Genomic DNA, 24,881 nt, shown 5'->3' on the forward strand with positions numbered 1-24,881 from the left:
TCAGTATGTCTGTACGTCCCGAAATTGGTTTCCGTTCTCTAACTTTAGTTTGCCTCAACCAAATGTTATGAAATTTATACACAATGCTTATTACAATAAAACTCAGATCAAGTACGAATTTGTACACATTCCCCATTTATTTTCTAAACGCCTTCACATGTTGAGCTAATTTTTAGTATTTGAGTCTACTGTGATGAGTTACAGATCAAGTTTATGTTTGGTTCCACTCCGCTGATTTTTGCTGAAATTACGGGCTTTGGACTATAGACTATGAAAATTATTAACCTTGCATTATCAAATTTCTACTAAAAATTTCGTTCCAACATCTTGTTTCATTTCTTTTGGTAAGTTATTTGACCCTTCACCTTCAGTCATGGTTCATTGAATTTGAATGTTTTGCATAGTTTACATGTCAAAGTATTGCCATTTTAATTTCGTTGCATTATACTATCAACGAAAGAAATCTCTGTATTACTGAAAAATTATTACACCAGGGTTTTCGATATCACAAACTAGTCAAAACATTTACTAAATTTTATCATCGGTACAAGGACATCATTCGTAAATATAAATCAACATGCAGACATCTTATACGTTCAGGTATTTCACATCCAATATTTTATGGTAATATTCTTTACAAAGCACAAAAATTCTACATTTACTACATTGGCTAGAGGTATAGGGGGAGGGTTGAGATCTCACAAAACATGAATAACGCCGCCGCATTTTTGCGCCTGTCCCAAGTCAGGAGCCTCTGGCCTTTCTTAGTCTAGTATGTTTTTTAATTTTAGTTCATTTATATGTTTTGGAGTTTAGTGTGACGTCACTGAACTAGCACACAATTTTATTTGGGGGCCAGCTGAGGACCACCTCAGGGTGCGAGATTTTCTCGCTGCATTGGAGACCCATTGGTGGCCTTTGGCTGTTGTCTGCTCTTTGGTCGGGTTTTTGTCTCTTTGACATATTCCCCATTTCCATTCTCAATTTTATCAAAATTACATACATGCAAGACATATCTCTGTTTCAAGTTGACTTACTTTCTTTTTTCAGCATCTTTCAAGAGCTATGATGCACAGAGACAAGGAATTGCTGCTTTTGATGTTGACAGTGTAAGTTTAACTTATTATTCATAGCTATCAGTTATGTCACTTAATAAACTTAAGATTTATTTGGGAGTCCATTATCCAATATTGTAACTGGTGTCACAAATGGAGCAGGAACTGCTGACCCTTCTAGAGCACAAGTTCATCCCCAGTTTTTTGTTGTGATCATTTTCTTTTTTTTATGCCCCCGCCGTAGCGGAGGGGGCATTAAGTTTCACCCTTGTCTGTCTGTACGTACGTACGTCCAAAAATTGGTTTCCGTTCTCTAACTTTTACTGTTCTAGAGTTATGCCCCTTTACAAATGGAAAAATTGCTGAATTTTCCTTTCCGTTCTCCAACTTTAGTTTGCCTCAACCAAATGTTATGAAACTTGTGCACAATGCTTATTACCACAAAACACAGATCAAGTTTCAATTTTGGTGGTTTCAACTTTTACTGTTCTAGAGTTATGCCCCTTTACAAATGGTAAAGTTTCCGTTCTCTCACTTAATTTGCCTCAACCAAATGTTATGAAACTTATACACAATGCTTATTACAACAAGACACAAGTCAAGTTTGAATTTTGGTGGCGTCACTTTTACCGTTCTAGAGTTATGCCCCTTTACAAATGGAAAAATTGCTGAATTTTTCGTTTCTGTTCTCTAACTTAAGTTTGCCTCAACCAAATGTTATGAAACTTATACACAATGCTTATTACCACAAAACACAGATCAAGTTTCAATTTTGGTGGCTTCAACTTTTACCGTTCTAGAGTTAAGCCCTTTACAAATGGAAAAATTGCTGAATTTTTCGTTTCTGTTCTCTAACTTTAGTTTGCCTCAACCAGATGTTATGAAACTTATGCACAATGATTACTACCACAAAACTCAGATCAAGTACAAATTTGGGTAGCGTCACTTTAACATTTCTTGAGTTATATCCCTTTATAATGTTATATGTGAACAGGGGCATCATCTGTGTCCCATGGACACATTCCCCATTTATTGTGTAGTGTATTGCTGACTGATGTATGTCTTTTTAACTTGCCAAGCTCAAATTTTCATTAAGAGTTAATGCCATCACTTGTGGTTTCCATCGTCAATTGGTGTCTGTCATCGGCATGACTTTTATGAAGAATCTTCGCCTGAAACCACAGAACAGATTTATTATTAGGTTATTAGTCCCCTACCGGCAAAGCTGATGGGGACTTTAGGTTTGCACTCCATCCATCAGTCCGTCAAATCAGTTTTCCACATTTTTTTCTACATGCTTGAAGATATTGATTTGATATTTGGTATATAGTTTTATCATGACCAGTTACAGATCAGTTTGAATTTTGTTCAGGTCTGATGATTTTGTGCAGAGTTATGGTCCTTTGACTTAAAAAATTCACGCAAGTTGTCAGTTTTCCGCACTTTTTTTTGTCATGCTTGAAGATATTGATTTGATATTTTGTATATGGTTTTACCATGACAAGTTACAGATCAAGTTCGAATTTTGTTCGGTTTGGATGATTTTTGTCAAGCCTGCGACCTGTCACAGAAAGCGAAACATAGGGATAGTGATCCGGTGGCTGTGTTAACTAAATACTTAAAAGCTTAATATTTAAGAAGGTAGAAGACCTGGTTGCTTCATACTTTTTATATAGATGCCTTATATTATGGAGTTTCCGTCTGTCCATTGTCCTAGACCTCATTTTCATGGTTCAGTGACTACAGTGTACTTGAAAAAAAAGTTAAGATTTTTTGTAATGTTAATTTCTCTCCTATTATGAGTAATAGGATAACTACATGTGGTATGTGTGTACCTTGCAAGGTCCTCATGTCTGTAAAACAGTATTCACTTGACCTTGACCTCATTTCATGGATCAGTGAACAAGGTGAAGTTTTCGTGGTCCAAGTCCATATCTCAGATACTATAAGCAATAGGTCTACTATATTTGTTGTATGGAATGGTTGTAAGGTGTACATGCTTGTTGTGTTAATAAAGATATCTGAGATTTTGATTTGTCAACAAACATGACTGCCTTGTGGGGATGTATATGTATAATTACCCTTCAATGTCTAGTCTGTGTTTTTGTTAGATGTTTGTCTGCTTTGTATTGATCTGATGAGTTAATATAAAAATAAGATGTGGTATGATTGCCAATGAGACAACTATCCACCAAAGTTCAAAAGAAGTGGATGTATGTCCGTTTCAACTGATATTTTTACAGTTTGTTCTCAGGGAGCTACCATTTGATTTTTAAGGGGGGGGGGGGGGGGGGGGGGGGGGGGGGGGGGGGGGGGGGGGGGGGGGGGGTAGGCTAGGATGAAATTTGAAAAAAAGGCAGGACAGGAGTTTTGAGTAAAAAAAGGCAGGATGAGTAACTTGACCAAATAAAAAGGCAGGATGACAATTTATGTAAAAAAAGTCAGGATAAACTAATAAAAAAACGGGCAGGAACGAATAGAGTGAAAAATAAAAAGGCAGGACAGAGATTACAACTAAAAAAAATTCGGGACAAAATTTTTCATCCTAGCCCCCCATAAAAATCAAATGGTAGCTCCCTGATGTTGTACTGGTACACCACTGTCCCAGGTTAGGGGGAGAGTTTGGCGCCAATAAACTAGTTTAACTCAGCCACATTCTGTATGTGCCTGTCCCAAGTCAGGAGTCTGTAATTCAGTGGTTGTCGTTAGTTCTGTATATCATATTTGTTTTTCGTTGATTGTTTTTTACATAAATCAGGCCGTTAATTTTCTCATTTGAAATGTTTTACATTTGTCATTTTGGGGCCTCATATAGCTAACTATGCGGTATGGGTTTTGCTCATTGTTGAAGGTGACCTATAGTTGTAATCTTGTATGTCATTTGGAGATTTATCTCATTTGCTATCATACCACATCTTCTTATTTTTATATTACATAGTTAATAAAGCACAAGTTTGGCTCAAAGACAAATAATTGAGTTATAGTTTTAATATATAGATCATAAAAGTCGTCTTTGCTGAAAGTTGTTAAATAATGAAATCACTTGTAATGGAATAGAATTTCTTTATAATATTAAGTCTGATTTTGATCACTGCATTCTCCTGTTAGGTGTGAACACCTATAAATAGTGATTAGTGATCATAAGTCAATGTTTCCCTGGGCATTAAATTGGTAATAAGAGGGCCCTTCCTATTATCATACAATACATGTACCAGAGTGTCAGTTTTATTGCCGGAAAAGCATTGTAAACAAAAATTAGTGCAAAATGGTGATTAAAAAACAGACTGAAATGTTGTCGGTACCATTTTTTTTCATGACCATAATTCAAGATACTATTTCAGTCATGGGCCTTTCAGAGTAGGTCTTGACTTGCAAATATGACTGTTTCTGGACTCTTGTTTCAACATATAATTCAGTCATAACCAATAAAGCAGGTAAGATATTTCTGGGTGTCCTCTCTTGTTTTATTGAATATGTCATCATATGTTACATTAAAATGCAGTTTCATTTCTTTTTTCAGTTTGTTGCAACTACTATGTACTCATAAAGTGTAACAAAGGACCTTCAGTTGTGTTTGTTCCTGTGATGTAACTGTTTTCTGTCTGTCTCCATCATTAGCAATACTCTTCAAAGCAGTGATTAAACATTATATACTTCATTTAATCTAGCAAAACTTTGCATTTAGTATTGGGTTTTTTTTGTTACATTTTTGAATTTCAAGACTTACCTTTAGTCTTGATTTTGCATCCTTTGTCACCAGTCATTTTAACAACAACCATCTTCTTAAAAACCACAGAGGCAATTTAAACCAATCAGAGGAACACCAAATAATGAGCTCTTATTATTATTTGAAGCCAGTAGTCTTTTGATAGGATATTAGGTTCTTTTTAAGTACCTGGTATATAACTAAGATTAGACAAGCAAAGTCAGTAACAGCCAAAGATTGAATTAAATTATTCTATAGAGGAAATTATGTTTGGAAGTCATTTAAAATTTCTGATCAATATAAAAAAATATTTGTTATTATACAGTAATTTTACATTATGACTCCTAAAGTTTTGAACAGGATTAATCCAAAACTTATCTCAGACTTTATCTTTAATTAGTTATACAGACTAAAATGAACCTCTGATTGCATGTGGCATACAAAATATTAAGACTGATATCTATGAGGAATTAATCATAGTTTCTTATATTTACTCTATATCAGCTATTATGCTTTTAGAAATATCTTGCCTGTAACTTCAAGGGTGTGGAATGATTTAATATGTTTTGAATATTGATTCACCATTAGTAAGGCTGACTTTAGAATTTGAAGTTGTGTCCAAAGATTTAATCAAAATAAGATTAAAATAAACTTCCATTCAAAAATGTTTGAAAGCAAGTTGCCCAAAATATTGTCTCTTGTCAAGGCTAAACAAAGGCCAAGGGTGATTGACCACTGCTAACATTGATGACTAGTATTTTAAAGTTAAGAGACTAAAGAATTTTTGAAAGTCAAATTAACATAAGAATGAAAAATAAGATATATAAAGTATGAAACAATAAAAGACCAACAGTTAAGAACAAAATAATCATAATATTTTTATGAACAAATCTTGATAAAGAGCAGTGTATCTGCTTAAAAACAGGCAATTGTTGTTTAACTAAATGCCCAGCATTGCCTATGTAATACATGTATAAGGTATGCAGAATGAGATTTTAAAACCATTTCCACAACCCTTCACTGGAATATTACCTCAGTTATTTTTATCTGTTTATTGTCATCTTGAAAACCCTTTTGGGTTGTTTATTCTTATGTATATTTTTACATGTTTACAAATAGCTTTTGTAGTGTTTTGTGTAATCTAAATCATATACAATATACTGAGTCTGATAATAGTTATTAGAATTTTATAATTAATAGATGTTATTATATTCGTTATTATTTTGAAATATTTATATAGTCTGTGGGATTGTTGCTATGTATTATGCAGTGGCATCTTGTAATATCATCTGTGCTTGTTATTGAAAATTATTATTTATGAGATTGATGTAACATTCAGATCTAACTGTTAGCCTGCAAACATGTAAATTTTTTAACTATTTTATTTTCACAATATTTTTGGCCCAGTATGTACATTTAAAGATCTGCATTTACATTTTTTTTTCATAACATTGTGATATATATATATATATATTATTCTTTTGATGCATTTTCTCAAGGTACTGTTTTTACTTGGAGAATTTGATAGGTATAACAAACATATGGAAATTAGAACACCATAAAATTGACTACTTTTGGAGTTCACAAAGAACACTAGATGCCTCTGTTTCTTTACATTTTCATATTTCAATATTTTCATCAGGATCAGGATGATAGTGTAAAATTATTAACACCTTAAAATATGGTGATTGAAATATCATACACATTAATATGTTGAAGCAGTAATGCATGGTTTAACATTCAGTTGTTCATTGAGGTTGCCACTGTATTTTCATATATTTTTTTTTTAATATATTGATATTTTCCTGGTCAAAATAATTTAGGCAATAACTTCTAAGAGCAAACTTTTGTCATCATAGTCCATAATTACAGTGTTTGTAGATGGTACACAACACAAAGTGGGGGAAACAGGTTACTTGGCGCTTAAGTTTTATTTTAATTTATTAAAAGTAAGTAAGAAAAAAAATCAGTTCTGTTCAGTGAATGTCAATAACTTGTAATTATTTGTTGTTGACTGGGTAATCGAAACGATTCAAAGATTGGTGGAACTTGTGTATCTTGCCTGAACAATGTATATTAATGAATCCAGTCTATCTTGCCTGAACAATGTAGATTCATGGAACCAGTTTATAATGCAGACTTTTCAATATGCAGAGCATCTTAGAAATGATTTAAGAAAACACTATATTTTTGATATTCAAATATAATTGTGTGTTTAAATTTAGCAGTATAATTTCATTTTTTTCTTTTCTTTATGGTATTGATAATTCCATTAAATATATATATATATATAAAACAATGGTTTATTAGTTAAGTGCAATACATGCTTTTGTTAAATCTGTTTACACTTGTAACCATGGTTCACTTTCTATTATAAGCATTTTTATGGTGCTTCTTTTATCTATTTTTTCATGTTGGCCAGGTATATGTTATTACATTATAGATATTATAGTTTTTCAAGGCACTTACTAATAAGTTATTAACATTTTTAACCAAATAAAACAATGTGCTCTTGATTCTTTATTGTTCTTGCAAAGATAACATGAAGGCCAGTGCGAGTTATAGTCATGAAATGGTGATTCTTCATTTGTTTGTTCATCAACTTAAAATTTTCATCACTTCCAATGAAAGTTCATTTGTTTTTGTCAAAATTGAATCTATAATTAATCAAAATGATATGTTTTATTCAAATGACTATTATTGCAGGCAAGAATATGAATGATTTTGATATAACGGCTTGTGTTAGGATAATGTTGATTTATTGTCTAATAGTGAATGCAGTGTAGTTAGGATTCATATTCTGATAGTGAATACAGTGCAATTAACATAATGATATCATTCAGTGTTTTGGGTAAAATATTTTAATTTGTCATCATTCTCTTAAAGTCTGGTTGTTCTGAAGTCTACTTATGATCTCGAAATTATTTTCAGGAGCATATAGTAATTGTCCTCCTGTATCTGTCTGTCTTTCTGGAGGATGGCTTAAGTATCCCTTGCTTGATTTGGATGAAACTTATACAGATGAAAGATACAAGGAAGGGAAAGAAGTCTATTGATTTTGGGGTCAAATGTTAAGGTCACTGTTCCTAAAAATAGAAAAAATTATCAATGATTTAGGGATGGTAATCAAAATTTACCTTGCTTGATTAGAATGAGACTTTTACAGATGAAAGATATAGGGGAGGTGAATAAGACTAATGTTTTGGGGTCAAAGGTTAAGGTCTTGGTTACTAAAAATAAAAATACTTGATGAGAATGAAACATACAGATAAAATATATACATTTGTAGGGGAGGGAAAGAAGCTGATTGATTTTGAGGTTCAAGGTCAAAGTCTTTGTTACTAAAAATAATTAAAAAAAGGAACAGTGCTTTCTGGATGGTAACATAAGTTTCACTTGCTTGATTAGAATGAAACTTATACACAAATTTAAGGTATATGGGAAAAAAAGAAGCCTACTGATTTTGGGTTCAAAGGTCAAAGTCACATGTGACACTGTTGTAAAAGATATCATTCGGAGTGAAACATAATTACAACATGTAGGCTTTGTCAAACCTGTGACATTTTGTTGCCAAAATGAGACATAGAAATACTGCATTCTGTCGTCCATATTGTTAATATTTAGGTTCAGTGTGGCTTGAGTGTTTTAACATCAATTACTTTCTCAAACATTTTTGGCGATTTTATGAAAACAAGAAGTCTTTCTTTAATAAAATTTCTAACATAATGGGTAGTTCTCATTAGAATGTGTTTGATTTTGGGAAACTTGTAACTGTATTGAAATTGTTCCCCATGTATTCTATTATATGTCATTATTGATTACAATAGTTCGTCAGATATTAACTTAATTGGTCAGCACACATCAAAGACATAAAACAACAAATCACAAACAAAAATTTAATATTTTCTTTGGCTAAGCATACTATCTCAATTGCACCCTTAAGTACATTCCACAATTTTTTCGTATCGTCTGTAAAAAGATGTCAATCATGAATGTGTATTGAATATTAAACGCAAACATGTACTTTTTGCAGACTTTAAATTCACATGTTTTATCAAATATATAAAGTACCTTCATACTAAAGTAAGCTGTATCTCGAACCAGCTCATCATGTGAGCTTCTCACAATATTTTATGTTTTTACTAATATCAGAGACATATAATACAGAATTATTCTATGTAGAGTAGATAACACCAACCTTACAATTTTCGACATTTAAGAAATTTCAATTTCACTTCGGTAGACATGTTGCTGAACCAGAAGGAATGCACTGACTTGTTAACTTTTATTTTCCATTGATATTTTGAATTTGGTTTAAGCAAAACCTACGAGGCACACGGAAGGTAATATTGTCTTAGAATCTTATCAGTTCTGATAAACCAGCTTTTAGAATGTGCCCTTTGAAATTAATTGACGTTTGTAGAGATCGTTCTCAACAGAATCACTTCTAGCTATTGTACCAAAAGTTGTTAGAATCTGTGATTGAATCCATGAGTGTTTAGGCATATACATGTAACAAATGTCTACTTGCTTCTGATTTGGAGGGCATCCTTCCAACAGCCCGATAATCCTACTCGGGTGTGTAACGTTTTAAATTTGAGTTCGTATATTGCTATCGTCGGCATCCGAAGACACATTTGGTTTCAGGACAATATCAAGCTTGAATATTATATCAAAATTTGCCCCAACTGTTCAGGGTTCGACCTCTGCAGTCGTATCAGGCTGCGCTCAGTGAAGCATTTTATTCTAGTTTCCGGACAATAACTTGTGTTAAAGTTTATGGAATTTTTGAAATAGTACATATTCCATGAAAAGAAAATAATCTTCAAAATTTCAAAAAAAAATTTCGGGGGGGGTTTCAAAAAGTTTGGAGGGAGGATTTTGTTTTCAATTTTTTTTTTCGGGGTTCATATTTTTTTTCTTCAAAATTTTTGAAATTTCAAATTGTTTGCACATTTTTTTTATACGACCGCAAAAAAATTTTTGTGGTCGTATATTGGTATGACGTTGGCGTCGTCGTCCGAAGACACATTAGTTTTCGCACTCTAACTTTAGTTTAAGTGAATGGATCTCAATGAAATTTTACCATAATGTTCAATACTACAAAAGGAAGGTGGGGATTGATTTTGGGGGTTATGGTACCCACAGTTAAGGAATTAGGGGCCAAAAAGGGGCCAAAAATAAGCATTTTTGTAACTTCCAGACATAACTTGTGTGTAAGTGTATGGATCTCTCTGACATTGTACCACAAGGTTCCATATCACAAAGGGAATGCTGGGATTGATTTTAGGGGTAATTGCCTCCAAATTTTAGGAATTAGGGGCCAAAAAGGGACAAAAAACAAGCATTTTTCTAGTTTCATGACAATAACTTGTGTGTAAGTGTATGGATCTCTCTGACATTGTATCACAAGGTTCCATATCACAAAGGGAATGCTTGGATTGATTTCGGGGGTAATTGCCTCCAAATTTTAGGAATTAGGGGCCAAAAAGGGGCAAAAAACAAGCATTTTTCTAGTTTCATGACAATAACTTGTGTGTAAGTGTATGGATCTTTGTGAAATTGTACTACAAGGTTCCATATCACAAAGGGAAAGCTGGAATTGAGTTTGGGGGTAATTGCCCACAATGTTTAGGAATAAGGGGCCAAAAAGGGGCCAAAAATAAGCATTTTTCTAGTTTCCAGACAATAACTTGTGTTCAAATGTATGGATCTCTCTGAAATTGTACTACAAGTACAATACCACAAAGGGAAGGCTGGGATTGATTTCGAGGGTAATTCCCTCAAAATTTTAGGAATTAGGGGCCAAAAAGGGGCAAAAAACAAGGATTTTTCTAGTTTCAGGACAATAACTTGTGTGTAAGTGTATGGATCTTTATGAAATTGTACTGCAAGGTTCCATATCACAAAGGGAAAGCTGGGTTTGAGTTTGGGGGTAATTGCCCTAAACGTTTAGGAATTTGGGGCCAAAAAGGGGCAAAAAAACAAGCATTTTTCTAGTTTCCAGACAATAACTTGTGTTCAAGTGTATGGATCTCTTTGAAATTGTACTGCAAGGTACCATACCACAAAGGGAAAGCTGGGATTGAGTTTGGGGGTGATGAATCATAAGGGGGTTCAAAAAATAGGGGGGGGATTTTTTTTTCCTTTTTTTCTTTAAAATTTTCCATTTTAAATTGGTTATTTCTGATTTATATATAAAAGCAAATAATAATGATATGGTTTGAATAGGTAAATTAAACATTTTTAAGTTCTTAGACCACTTTCATTCTGTGTGAGAAACCTATGTTGTGTCAAATATTTAACTACAATCCAAATTCAGTGCTGTATCAAGCTTGAATGTTGTGTCCATACTTGCCCCAACTGTTCAGGGTTTGACCTCTGCGGTCTTATCAAGCTGCGCCCCAGCGGAGCATTTTAATTTTTTAGTGAGGGTTTTTTTTTCAATTATTTTTTTGGGGGGAGGTTCATACTTTTTTCTTCAAGATTTTTCAAAATATCAAATTTTTTCCAAAAAAATTTTTTTTGGGGTATTTTTTTTCCAAAATTTTTTCCATTTTTCCATATATTATTTCTGATTTATATATAAAAGCAACAAATACTGATATGGCTGGAGATAAACACCAAACAGGGTGTGTTAATTATTATATATAACAGATTAACTAAGTATTGTGCAACAGCACAGTATTTCGCAATAGCAAGAAATCTTCAATTGAAAATAAATACAAATCTTTTAACCAATTTCAATGGGATTAATTTAAAGTCTTCAATTTTTGGGGGTTCTAACCTTGTACAACTATTTTGGATATTGGGCCCCATTTTTTTTATTTTATAAAGTTATTACTTTTAAGGTGGCTGGGGTGTCTTCCTCCATCTTGGATTTTGAAGTAGCAGATGACAATTGGTCTAGATCTTTAATGAAATGTGCAAATTTTGAGAGTAGTATGCAATTCATGTGTAAGACTTTCCATGTTAATATAGAAAATTATGTGTTTTATCATATCTACGGCTGTTTTTTCTAAAAAAAACAACATTTGTGTTTGATTCATTTTTTTTCAATTTTGCCACATAAGGGGAGATAACTCAAATAGTAAGGGAGATAACTCAGATAAAGTAATTTTTATAATAGAAAGTGTTGTGAATTTACCTATTTTAATATGTAGCAAGAAAACGTCCGGTGACCCCATTTTTTTCTTTTTCTTATCGGAAAGCATGTTATAAGAGCTATATTCTCACATTTTGTCTTAAAATTTCTATTGTGTAGTTTTCTTTTTATCACACAAAATTGGATTTTCCATGCATAATCTATACAAAATCTGACAATTTTGCACCACCTGTAGCGTGAAAAAAAGTCCGGTGACCCATACTTTTTATTATATTTTGGAAAAAAGCATGATAAAAACTACATTTTGACAAATTATTAATTAATATTCGAACCCTTTTTATTGGTTTTGTGTTAAATAATTTTTATACGACCGCAAAAGGTCGTCGTCGTCGTCGTCCGAAGACACATTGGTTTTCGCACTCTAACTTTAGTTTAAGTGAATGGATCTCTATAAAATTTAATCATAAGGTTCAATACCACAAAAGGAAGGTTGGGATTGATTTTGGGGGTTATGGTACCAACAGTTAAGGAATTGGGGGTCAAAAATAAGCATTTTTGTAACTTCCAGACATAACTTGTGTGTTAGTGTATGGATCTCTCTGACATTGTACCACAAGGTTCTATATCACACAGGGAATGCTGGGATTGATTTTGGGGGTAATTGCCTCAAAATTCTAGGAATTAGGGGCCAAAAAAGGGGCAAAAAACAAGCATTTTTCTAGTTTCATGACAATAACTTGTGTGAAAGTGTATGGATCTTTCTGAAATTGTACTACAAGGTTCCATATCACAAAGGGAAAGCTGGAATTGAGTTTGGGGGTAATTGCCCAAAACTTTTAGGAACAAGGGGCCAAAAATGGGCCAAAAAATTAGCATTTTTCTAGTTTCCAGACAATAACTTGTGTTCAAGTGTATGGATCTCTTTGAAATTGTACTGCAAGGTACCATACCACAAAGGGTAGGCTGGGATTGATTTTGGGGGTAATTGCTTCAAAATTTTAGGAATTAGGGGCCAAAAAAGGGGCAAAAAACAAGGATTTTTCTAGTTTCAGGACAATAACTTGTGTGTAAGTGTATGGATCTTTATGAAATTGTACTACAAGGTTCCATATCACAAAGGGAAAGCTGGGTTTGAGTTTGGGGGTAATTGCCCTAAACGTTTAGGAATTTGGGGCCAAAAAGGGGCAAAAAAACAAGCATTTTTCTAGTTTCCAGACAATAACTTGTGTTCAAGTGTATGGATCTCTCTGAAATTGTACTGCAGGTACCATACCACAAAGGGAAGGCTGGGATTGAGTTTGGGGGTGATGAATCATAAGGGGGTTCAAAAAATTTGGGGGGGGATTTTTTTTTCTTTAAAATTTTCCATTTAAAATTGGTTATTTCTGATTTATATATAAAAGCAAATAATAATGATTTGGTTTGAATAGGTTAATTAAAATTTTTTAAGTTCTTAGACCACTTTCATTCTGTGTCAGAAACCTGTGCTGTGTCAAGCTTGAATGTTGTGTCCATACTTGCCCCAACTGTTCAGGATTCGACCTCTGCGGTCGTATCAAGCTGCGCCCAGCGGAGCATTTTATTTAAACCTGTTTTAGATATCGTATTGCTATAAATAAGGTTTTTTATTGTTTCAAAGAAAAGTGACATTCTAAAAACGTAAACATGTTTCCTACCTCATGCACTTTGACCGTACACAATCATTCAAATCATGAACTATTTCATTTAAAAAACTACTTTATAAAATTCAAAAAAGAGCACTAAATATTTAAAAAAAAAACAACCCTGAAACATTACATTATACACCATTCACACACCAATACTATCTAATATGCACTAATATAAACAGTTTACAATGTATTTAAGAATTATTGTATCAAATTCAAATAATAGTCACAATTGTAATCAAAGTTTAAAGTCTACTGTGGCGGAAAATGGTCAACTGGTTTGTCTGATGGTCCATACAGTCTATACATCAAAAAAAAATCTAATAATTCAATCGGTATTTGAATAAAAATAGGGTGCGAACGTGTAGTGTGCGAACGTACCCGATACCCCCAAAATGCTAGACCAGCCGAAAGTTCAAACAGTGTCGAATCCTGCTTATTCTCAGCCTTACAGTCGTTATTCTCAACTTCCACAGCCCTTTCGTGTAGGCTACGTGCGGCGTGAGCCGGCCCAGTACGACATTTGTCCCCAGTGTAAACAGTTTGCATGGACATTACCGCAAGAACGGTCCCACTTAACAGGATCAGCACAACGCGCAAGGACAAGGCGCCCAACTATCTTAATCCGGTATTTATTAAGTATTTAGATTGTGAATCATATTTTTCTGAATGGGGTATTGAAAACAGTAATGACTATTCTATTTTCCTTGAACAGGTCAATTTTTTTGAAAATGCAGAACAGAAAAGCACTTGTCACGGTGTAAAGGGGAGTTTAAATACACATATCGAGTTTTGGTAAAATATTGGCGCATGCGATTTTGTCATTAACACTATATAAGGCGGTTACATTATTCCGTTTTTAGAAACACCTAAACAGATGCACTAAAACAACAAACCTGCCTTTATGAATGAGAAATTTGTTGATGAAGCTATTTCTGATTTATTGAATACTGCATGATACTGGGTGTGCTAAGTTAGTCCCTTTTTTTCATCGTGAATCCTTTGAGCGTAGCGCTAAATTCTCTTCGAAACCGAGGTTAATATTTATTATTAGATCTCAGTATTTTGAATCAAAGTGTCAGGAAAGACAAGTTCAAATTTGAAGACTGAAAAATTGGAAATTCAATATTTTGCTAATCATTACTCGCATTATAAATTTGATTTAAAGGCGGGATATCATCATTTTGACATTTATCCCCAACAGCACACTTTTTAGGGTTTTCCTGGAAACAAACAGTATTTCTGTTTTACTGTCTTACCATTTTGGTTTATTAACAGCTCCTTTTATTTTTCAAAATGTTTACCTGAGTTGGTTAGATACTGGAGAAGAAATTCTACAAAGATAGAACGATGGTTTTGGCATGGCCTCTTCTTTTGAAGAATGTAATAAAGATACTCTATTCGTTAGAGAAAGCCTTTTGTCAGCCGGTTTTCTAAAACGAGAAAAAAATCTATTTTCACTCCTATTCAGGAGCTACAATGGCTCGGAATCATTTGGAATTCACTTGAATTGTGTGTTACTATACCTGACAGACGTATTAATGATTTGATATGTGCCTTGTCGGACACTTTGTTTAGTTTTAACACATTGTCAGCCAGACGATTAGCCGAGGTAGCAGGAAAAATCATATCTATGTCTCCTGTAATTGGCAATATTTCTATATATAAAACATGATATAGTTACATGTGCATTGAAAATAGGGGTATTGAATATGGAAATACCAGTCCAAGTTAAGGAGGAGTTATTGTTTTGGCTTGATAACATTAAGAGAGTTAATGTTAAAAGCTTAATTTTTATAGCAAATCTACTGTAATGGTGTATTCAGATGCAAGTAATTTTGCTTGCGGTGCTTATACTGTCGGCGCCGGCGGCGTCAACATTTAGGTTCAGTCTGTGGTTTAAGTTTTTTTAGACATCAATAACTTTGTCAAACCTTCATGGAATTTTATGAAATTTGGACGGAAGCTTGTTTATGACCAAAAATACAGTACCCAGAGCAAAGTTTTGAACATTTAACTGAATCTGCTAAGTCACAAAGCAAGATAAAAGATATGTTTTACGCTTTTAGTTGGGCTCACCGGTTCGCAGGGTTACCTGATCCGTGTAAATCAGATTTAGTTATATCTGTCAAAGAAGGTGCTTTAAGATTAACAGGTCATACTCTTAACAAAAAAGAGCCCATTACTCCGGAAATTTTGAAACATATTGTATTGTTATATGGTAATGAAAAGTCTACTTTGAAAGATTTGAGAATAGCATGTATGTACTTATTGTCAATTTCTGTTTTTTTACGTTTTTCAGAATTGTCAAATTTGAAAAGGACTAATATAACTTTTTATGATTCTTATATATATGTGAAACTTTTTCTCGAAAAGAGTAAAACAGATGTGTACAGAGACGGTAACAATGTTCTTATTTCTAAGACTAACAACATCACTTGTCCAGTCAATATGTTACACAGGTATTTAAGTTTGGCAAATATTTCTTCCAGTAGAACGGAATATATATTCCGAGGTTTAAGCTATTGTAAAAGTTATAACAGTTATGTACTTCGTAAATCAGGAAAAATATCTTATACTTCCGCCAGAGACATTTTATTGTCCGCTCTTCATAAGTAAGGTTTGGACAAAATTAAATTTGGTCTTCATAGTTTGAGATCTGGTGGGGCTACGGCAGCTATACTGCATAAAAAAAAACCGTTAGATGGAAAAGTGATCGTGCAAAAGATGGTTATGTAAAAGAAAATTTAGAAGAAAGGTTGTCAGTTACCAAAAATCTTGGTGTTTGATATAAACCAATATATGTCCATTTTTGGCCCATCCTTTGTTTTGTTCGAAACTTTGCTGCACTCGTCTAGGCGAGCTGTTTCCCATAGATATGTGTTTACGTTTTTGTTCATAAATACTTTATTTGCGTTTGAGGCCGCGAATAAGAAAACATACATAATTAAAACTTCATTTACTACCCGCGTTATATGGCAACATTCAATTTAGAGCACAAAATTTAAAACCATCATTTTCACCATAAAGGGTATAATTTCAATTTGTTATAAAATCGTTAAATCTGGTCTTAAATGTGAAAAAATAATATAGAACCTCGGATTGACTAATTCCATTTGAAGGAACTAAGTTGCTATTTCTATTTTGGCATTTCACAACCAGTGGCGGATTCAGAGGTAGTCCCCTTTTATCATTGTAATAGACCATTTTTTAGCATAAAATCGTTCAAAAACATTGTCGACTCAAAGTAACAATAACAAAAAAAGTTATTGTTACGTTGGACACGAATTGCCGGAATGTTAGGTTGGGTTAGGTTAGGAACCGATTACTTACAAACGTAACAATAATATTTGTGTCTACGGTTACGTTAGATTTATTAAACTTTTAATTGACTTTTAGTTTTGTTGCTGAATTCTCCGATATGCTTGATAATTATTATTATTGTAATCATTATTATTATTCTTATTATTGTTATTATTATTCAATAAATAATGTTTAAATAGATTTAAGTATTAATTGTTTTAATGTTCTACAAGATTATACTACAGTTTAGTAGTGCCAAAAGCGAAGAATATAGTTCATTGGTTCGATGTATAAAAGAATTAAAATATCCACTTCTATGTATTTAACTGCAAACTTACTTCTTACTGGCAATATGCTTTGAACAATGGACGAAGCTATTCCCATTACCAAATTTTCTTTGGGTGAAAAATTAAAAAAATTTGGATGCACTTGAATTTAAAAATAATCAAATTTGTAACAATAAAAAAAAAACCATACAGGTTTCAAATATAAAAATAGGATGTGGTATAATTGTCAATGAGACAAATCTCCACCAGATACCAAATGACATAGAAGCTAACAACTCTAGGTCACCGTTTATCAAATCTATAGCTGGTTCTGATATTGACATATATGTTGCAGTAGGAAACAATTCATCCAGCTGATCTATATGACCCTAGAGGCAAGGCTCAATCAGTATAGGGTGATCTCAATAAACTCAGAGTGAAGTCGGTGCTATCTAGGGATGTTTCCTTGGTGAGACTACCTCATCAGAGGCATCATATCATACAAACAACACATTCTTCGAGTTTCACTCTCAAGTGTATGTCTGGATGAATGCTCATATCGACAAATCACAACTTAGATCACCTTTGGAATATGAATAAAAAATAGGGAATAGCTCCATAGTTCCAGTATATTTCAAATGTCCAATATCCTCTGACTTTACAGGACCTTGTTTGCACATGCAAAGGCAAAACTATTTGTAGCAAATCGTGCGTTTGCTACGAAAATAATTTGTCCTGCACAAGCATTTGTTGTTGTCATGGCAGTGATGATTGTAGAAACCAGCTTACTCAAGTGTTACTGTAATATATACCTAGTCCGCTTCACTTGTATCATAATATCGGTAAATTGTATTTGTTTGTAATTCAAATAGAGGTATTACCGTAACAGTGTGGACAACCGTAGTACTTTTATTGTTAAAAATACTGAACTTGTTTGTCATCGGCTATCGATAACAATGATTTTACGCTCACATAGTCTGTCAGAGGCCTTCCAGTGGGGATTTAGATAATCACTTGTTACACATTTCGATACATTAAATGAAACCCTTTTCACAAAACTTTTAAAGGAATTTGTTTGAAATATTCTTTATATCAGCACACACAACAGTTTCATTTTAGAGAATAATAAATGTTCAGAGCTAATATCATGAAATAATCGAAAAATAAATTTACACATTTGGATTTTCATTGTAAAAACTTTTAAGTCGGTGGGGTTAATTCACAAAATATCTTAAGAGAAAAAATACTCCCACGTTGTGATCATTTAAGAGTAACCTACCATTTATTCAATGCATGGGATTTGTTTGTGAAAAGAGTTCCGGACGATGAAAAAAAACATCTTTTTTTTAATGGATATTTTTCACATGGATCATCATTTGAATCATTCAGTCATACAGAGAACTCATGGTTAGTTTGCCTTGGATATTCCAGTACTACACAACTCAATTGCCTCTATTTATGTATATATCTATATGTTTATCCTATTAATTAAAAGACTTTTCTGTTTGTATAATGCTTTTATGTAAAGGGGAAACTGTTACGCGTGTGTGTGATCCTTTTTGTCTCTTTGACCATAGACTAAATTGCAGTACTCGTCGATATATCATTTTTGTATCTCACGAATTTGGGTCTTTTGCTTACAAAACTTATTTTCTTGTAACGTATTTTATTGTTGAAGAATGAATGTTGCCCGTTTTTTAATTTTTTTGTCGTTTGTTTGTGTCTCATTGACATACAACCGGATCCCCTTTTCTTCATATTTAAAAACATACGAGATGACATCAATACCAATTCATGACACAAAATAACTGAGTTAAACTAACAGCAGAAGAAAGAAAAAGAAAAGCGCTTTCATGGTTGTACTTAATCTCGAAGTCACAATGTGGTCTTTGACAAAAATGTTGTAAATAAAAAAAAAAAAAAAAAAAATTGAATGTTTATATTGAAAAAAGTAACGTTCTGTATAATAATTATTTCAAATTCAATCCTGTTGCTTTTTTCCGCTTCGAGCAAATTATGACCACATTTAAAAAAATTAATTTCCTGCATAATACATACATTATATGCACATTTTCATTGCGGTCTTAAAAAGGACGAAGTTGATATATAAACTACCGTCAATTATTGTGTGTGTGTGTGTAAGTTGGGTCGTTTAAAAAAAAAATGAATTGATTCTAAAAAAAAAATTGGAAAGGAAAAAAAAGACTTTGTTTCAGAAAAAAGAGGGAAAAAAAACTAATTGATTTACATTCCCAAAATAAGGGACGAAAAGAAAAAAGAAAAACGACACTAAGATTAAAAAAGTAATGTTCATGTAAGTGCATGAGTAGAAATAACCCCCCCCCCCCCCCCCCTCACAAAAAAATCAAAACACACACACTCAGAAAAGGAAGAATAGTCGGTACATAATCATTCTGCTACCAAGGGTTTTTCACAAGTATAGTAGATAGCAGAAAAGTTCCAGTTTCCAAAATACACCAAACTATACATTTAACCTACTAGTATTTCGTGAAGTAAATGCAAATTTCATAAGGCTTGGTCCAAATAGCTTTTTACTGTGAGTGTCCAATATCTTGCAATTACGAAAAAGACAGTACGAAAGTATATTTTGTCTTTGTTTTGTAATTGCACAACTATTGAAAATTGACCATGCATTCGTTCTAAAATAAAATTTTACACAAGATTAAAGTTAAGAGATACTAAGTGAAAAAATTAGACAACAGCAATGGGTTAATCGCTTTGGCGTCCATAAAAGATAATAGCCAACACATACATTGTATCTTTTAAAGCTAGTAAAATTAACTTTTATGTTTAAAGAACGTGCGATATCATAAAAATTGTTTATCAAAACATAACAAAAACGCAAGTAAAGAACGTTTAAGTATTCAATATTAATCAAAACACAAAGGTTATTCCTACGGAAGCCGATAAGGGCCATTAAAAAAAAAAAAATATGTCGTAATTACGACATACCATGTCGTAATAACGCCATCACTATGTCGTAATTTCGACATAACATGTCGTTATAACGACATCGCTATGTCGTAATTTCGACATAACATGTCGTTATAACGACATCGCTGTGTCGTAATTTCGACATAACATGTCGTAAGTACGACATCACTATGTCGAAATAACGACATAGTTATGTCGTCATAACGACATCGCTATATATATAAAAGAATATGTATTATGATTGCCAAGAGACTAAATGACACAGAAATTAACAACTATAGGTCATCATAATGCCCTCAATAATGAGAAAAGCCGCCGCATAGTCAGCTATAAAAGAGGGACGAAAGATACGAGAGGGAGAGTCCCCGAAAAGTCAACTGTTTAACAATTTAGTTCAAACGAGTAAAAATAACGGTTTTAATAATGTACAAACAAAGACCGAAAAACGAATATGTAACTCAGCAGCAAATGACAACCACTGAAATACAGACTCCTGACCGCTATGTGATATTAATGACAACCTTATAGTTTAACTTTTCACTTTTTGAAGCGATATGAATTTCAAAATGGTCGTCAGTAAAGACAAAGTTTGTAGCGTAAACAAATTCATCTTCTTTTTTTGAGAATAATGAACACTATATGCAATCAAGCTTAATTAAAGTTAATCACTTGCACCTCAGACTTTCACATACTAGAACTTTATTTATAATCGAGTCAAATGAGACCCAGTTGAACAAGGGAGCAATTCAAGCTCCTTGGAGCCTCTAACTATGTTTGGCATGTACAGATTTGTGTAAATTATGAAGTCCTGTATTTCCATTGCAGGTTCTGAATAAGATGAATTTTAAGCTTTCCCAATAAAGACTATGTTAAACTTTGGACTCATAGTGCTCAGACCCACGGATCTATGTACCTTCATTTGTACACACTTGAATCTTAATGTACTACTGAGGCTTGATGCAAATTATAACTGCATTGCTGTTGTTGGTTCTTAATGAGATTCTTCAAGCGTCCTCCCCATTGAAGCCCTATTAAAACTTTGTACCCCAAGTTCTTTTAACCACTGTTCCCCATGACAACTATTCCTACAAACTTAGGGGGAGGGTTGGGATCCTGCTAACATGTTTAACCCCGCCACATTCTTTATGTATCATGTGTCTGTCCCAAGTCTTTAATTCAGTGGTTGTCGTTTGTTGATGTTTAACATATTTGTTTTTCGTTTATTTTTGTACATAAAGTACACAACTTGCTTGGACAACCCTCCCCTTAAGTTTGGGGAACAGTGGTTAACAGAACTTGGGGTACAAAGTTTTAATAGGGCTTCAATGGGGAGGACGCTTGAAGAATCTCATTAAGAACCAACAATAGCAATGCAGTTATAATTTGCATCAAGCCTCAGTAGTACATTAAGATTCAAGTGTGTACAAATGAAGGTACATAGATCCGTGGGTCTGAGCACTATGAGTCCAAAGCTTAACATAGTCTTTATTGGGAAAGCTTAACATTTATCTTATTCAGAACCTGCAATGGAAATGCAGGACTTCATAATTTACACAAATCTGTACATGCCAAACATAATTAGAGGCTCCAAGGAGCTTGAATTGCTCCCTTGTTCAACTGGGTCTCATTTGACTCGACTATAAATAAAGTTCTAGTATGTGCAAGTCTGAGGTGCAAGTGAATAACTTTAATTAAGCTTGATTGCATATAGTGTTCATTATTCTCAAAAAAAAGATGAATTTGTTTACGCTACAAACTTTGTCTTTACTGACAACCATTTTGAAATTCCTATCGCTTCAAAAAGTGAAAAGTTAAACTATAAGGTTGTCGTTATTATCACATAGCGGTCAGGAGTCTGTAATTCAGTGGTTGTCATTTGTTGCTGAGTGACATATTCGTTTTTTGGTCTTTGTTTGTACATTATTAAAACCGTTATTTTTACTCGTTTGAATTAAATTGTTAAACAGCTGTCATTTCGGGGACTCTCCCTCTGGTATCTTTCGTCCCTCTTTTATAGCTGACTATGCGGGGGCTTTGCTCATTATTGAGGGCATTATGATGACCTATGGTTGTTAATTTCTGTGTCATTTAGTCTCTAACAATCATAATACATATTCTTCTATATATATAGCGATGTCGTTATAACGACATGTTATGTCGAAATTACGACATAAAATATATTTTTTTAATGGCCCTTATCGGCTTCCGTATATTCCTGTACTAGTTTTTCGAATTATTTGATTTAGGCGTTGAGAACCTTTGGTGACCCCACAGTTTAAATGTCTATAATGATCTATAATAAATACGACGTGATAAGTCGGCGTTACAGGCGAACGTTCACCTAATTTAACCCAGTCAATGCAAGACTTGAGCGCGCCAAAATATGGTCTCGTCCACGCTGTTATGAAAACGATACTGCATATATCGTGCTTTAAAATTCGTTTAAGTCAAGAGTTTGCTATATATATACCATGTTTGTGTTGTTACCATAAGGGGGACGCAAATTTTCAATATGCTATTGTACTTGTAATGATTGATCTGTTTACATAAATATTCGATTAATATCGTTTTCAGGCTGACATTTATATGCACCAAGCCTTTGTTTTATATTTCCAACATTCTTTTCATTGTTTCTTTGAATCATGGGCCGGGTGTTAACTTTACAGAACCCATTTCTCCTATGTTCTATATATGCCGGCATGTTAACAAAACTTTCATGAAAAAGTTTTTTTATGTTTTCATTTATTTTTGCATAGCTAAATATTAAATATAGATAATTCCCGTAGATATTCATGATAACTTCAATGTAACCCTTAACATGCTGGGATGGGATACGCATGGGCTTATCAAGCCAATACATCATCGATGTTTTTTAACTTAGTTTGACAAAATGGAACCAAAACTGACTGCTAATAGCGAAATATTAGTTCACAATTCCGCTTTTATAAATGTTTGATGCCCCTTTAAGGACAATATAACTCCTCCAAGGAGTTGAATGACAATTTGGGCCATGTTGACATCTTGACTTTTTTATATTACATATAAGAGACGTGCAGTAAGATGAGGATTTATGTGTGGAACCAATTATCGTAGGAGGTTCAACTTAAGACTTTTTACAAAATTTCAGCATGGAAGATAATACTTCAAGTCGCTACTCCTGCTACAGTTTCAACCTAAAGCTTTTTAATTACCTATAACTGTTGTAGACTACACAGGTCAGATAACATACATATCATAACAATTCAAACAATTACTTCGTGGATCTCATTTGTTTCTTGCAACACATGTTTGTTTTATTCATGCAGACATTGAAATACAATCATGTGCACGGGTGTCCTTCGGTTTATCGAGAGAAATGATCGTGAAAGAATACCTAACGGTGGTCAAGCATTGCGATTGGATCGTGAAAGATCTGGTATCGGATCGTGAATGTAATTAAATGTAAATTCTACTTCAAAATCTGTGAAAAAAATCGCTGGAATTTTCAAAACGCGGAACAAATCCAAAAAAAAAATAATGTCTGTCAAAATGATTCAACTTTCTCAACATTACTCATCTTCGCTAGCCGAGGGTTACGATCCACTTCCCTCCTCTTCACCCTTGGCAGATTAAGCCAACATTTGTGATAACAATGTTGCGCCATCTATCGGTAGATTAAATTCACGCACATTCCTAATACATTATTCTTGACCAATGGTAGCACTTGAACTCTTCAGTTTGGAAGTAAAAACACGGTAGCGTCTAGATTTTACACACTTGGTAAAGCAGGAAACGAAAATATACGTTGACGTTAATGCATTTGTGCAAGAAACATATACAGGAACTTCTATTAGTTGATTTAAAACATTCAAATTGTCACTAAATATAGTCGTATGTTTAGGGATGTAAAGATTTGTTGCACAATAAGCACGTGGCAATTGTTTTACATACACTTTCTACATTTACACGTGATCATGTTATTGGCGCTTTTTGATTGGATGCAGTGAGTTTCGACTGCAACCAATGAAAATCAATAACTTGTGTCTCCGAAATTCTATCTCAATCCGCCAAGGGTGAAGAGGAGGGAAGTGGATCGTAACCCTTGGCTAGCGAAGATGCAACATTACTGTGCAATAAGATAAAGAAAATATGCAGTACTTTATGAGAAAACACAAAAGGCGCAATACATGTCTATTGGATCAAGGATTTGTATAGTGTACTCACTGTGACTATACAAATCCTTGATTGATTCATTAAAAAAACACGCTTTTTTTTTTACCTATAATGGTCACATTCCAATATATCATGATATATTTGAAACTTAATCTTTGGTGTGTCCGATAGAACAGTAAAATAAAAGTATGCTCTTCCCTTGAAACCGTTCATTTGTTTATGAAAACCTTGCATTTTGTTGATTTTTCATCAAACTTGATCGTGAAAGATCAGGCAACGCATTATTTTGATCATGAAAGACAATGCGTGACCAGACTTAAAAATCAGAAAAAACAATATTTCTTTTACCACTTGATAAACTTGCAATTGGTTGAAGCGTGTAACTATTTTGATAAGAACGAACACTAAAGCTTTCATTTTAATTTTTTTTTATTTTTTTAAATTCAACACTTTACCTCGAAAGTTAAAAAAATAACTAAAAACGTGTCTAGATAAGTTGATTTCCAAAATAGAAGTACCTCCACGAGCGTAAATTGTCGATTAGTAAAGGTATATATGTATCTTTAAATGCATCCGCCTTGGAAGTATATGCATGTGTACGCAATTTTTTTTTTTGTTAGGGTTGTTACTTTCAGTTATGTGGAGTGTCGTTCGTGCATACATAGTATGACA

The 24,881-nt window shown here is 33.4% G+C and overlaps 1 protein-coding gene across 7 annotated transcripts in view; it reads left to right on the forward strand.

Moving 5' to 3' along the window:
* LOC127698935 (calpain-9-like) overlaps nucleotides 1-24,881 on the forward strand; it is a 234,628-nt gene that overhangs the window by 154,938 nt on the left and 54,809 nt on the right. For 6 of the 7 annotated variants that reach the window (XM_052202689.1, XM_052202691.1, XM_052202692.1 and 3 more), the window contains 2 exons: nucleotides 1,051-1,109; nucleotides 4,576-7,277. In XM_052202689.1, the coding sequence (XP_052058649.1) occupies nucleotides 1,051-1,109; nucleotides 4,576-4,602 (86 nt within the window). In that variant the 3' untranslated portion in view covers nucleotides 4,603-7,277. Of the gene's footprint in view, nucleotides 1-1,050; nucleotides 1,110-4,575; nucleotides 9,854-24,881 lie in introns of those variants that run through there. The other variant, XM_052202688.1, reaches the window with a different exon arrangement.

The sequence above is a fragment of the Mytilus californianus genome, unplaced genomic scaffold, assembly GCF_021869535.1.
Source record: "Mytilus californianus isolate M0D057914Y unplaced genomic scaffold, xbMytCali1.0.p SCAF_4, whole genome shotgun sequence".
NCBI lineage: Eukaryota > Metazoa > Mollusca > Bivalvia > Mytilida > Mytilidae > Mytilus > Mytilus californianus.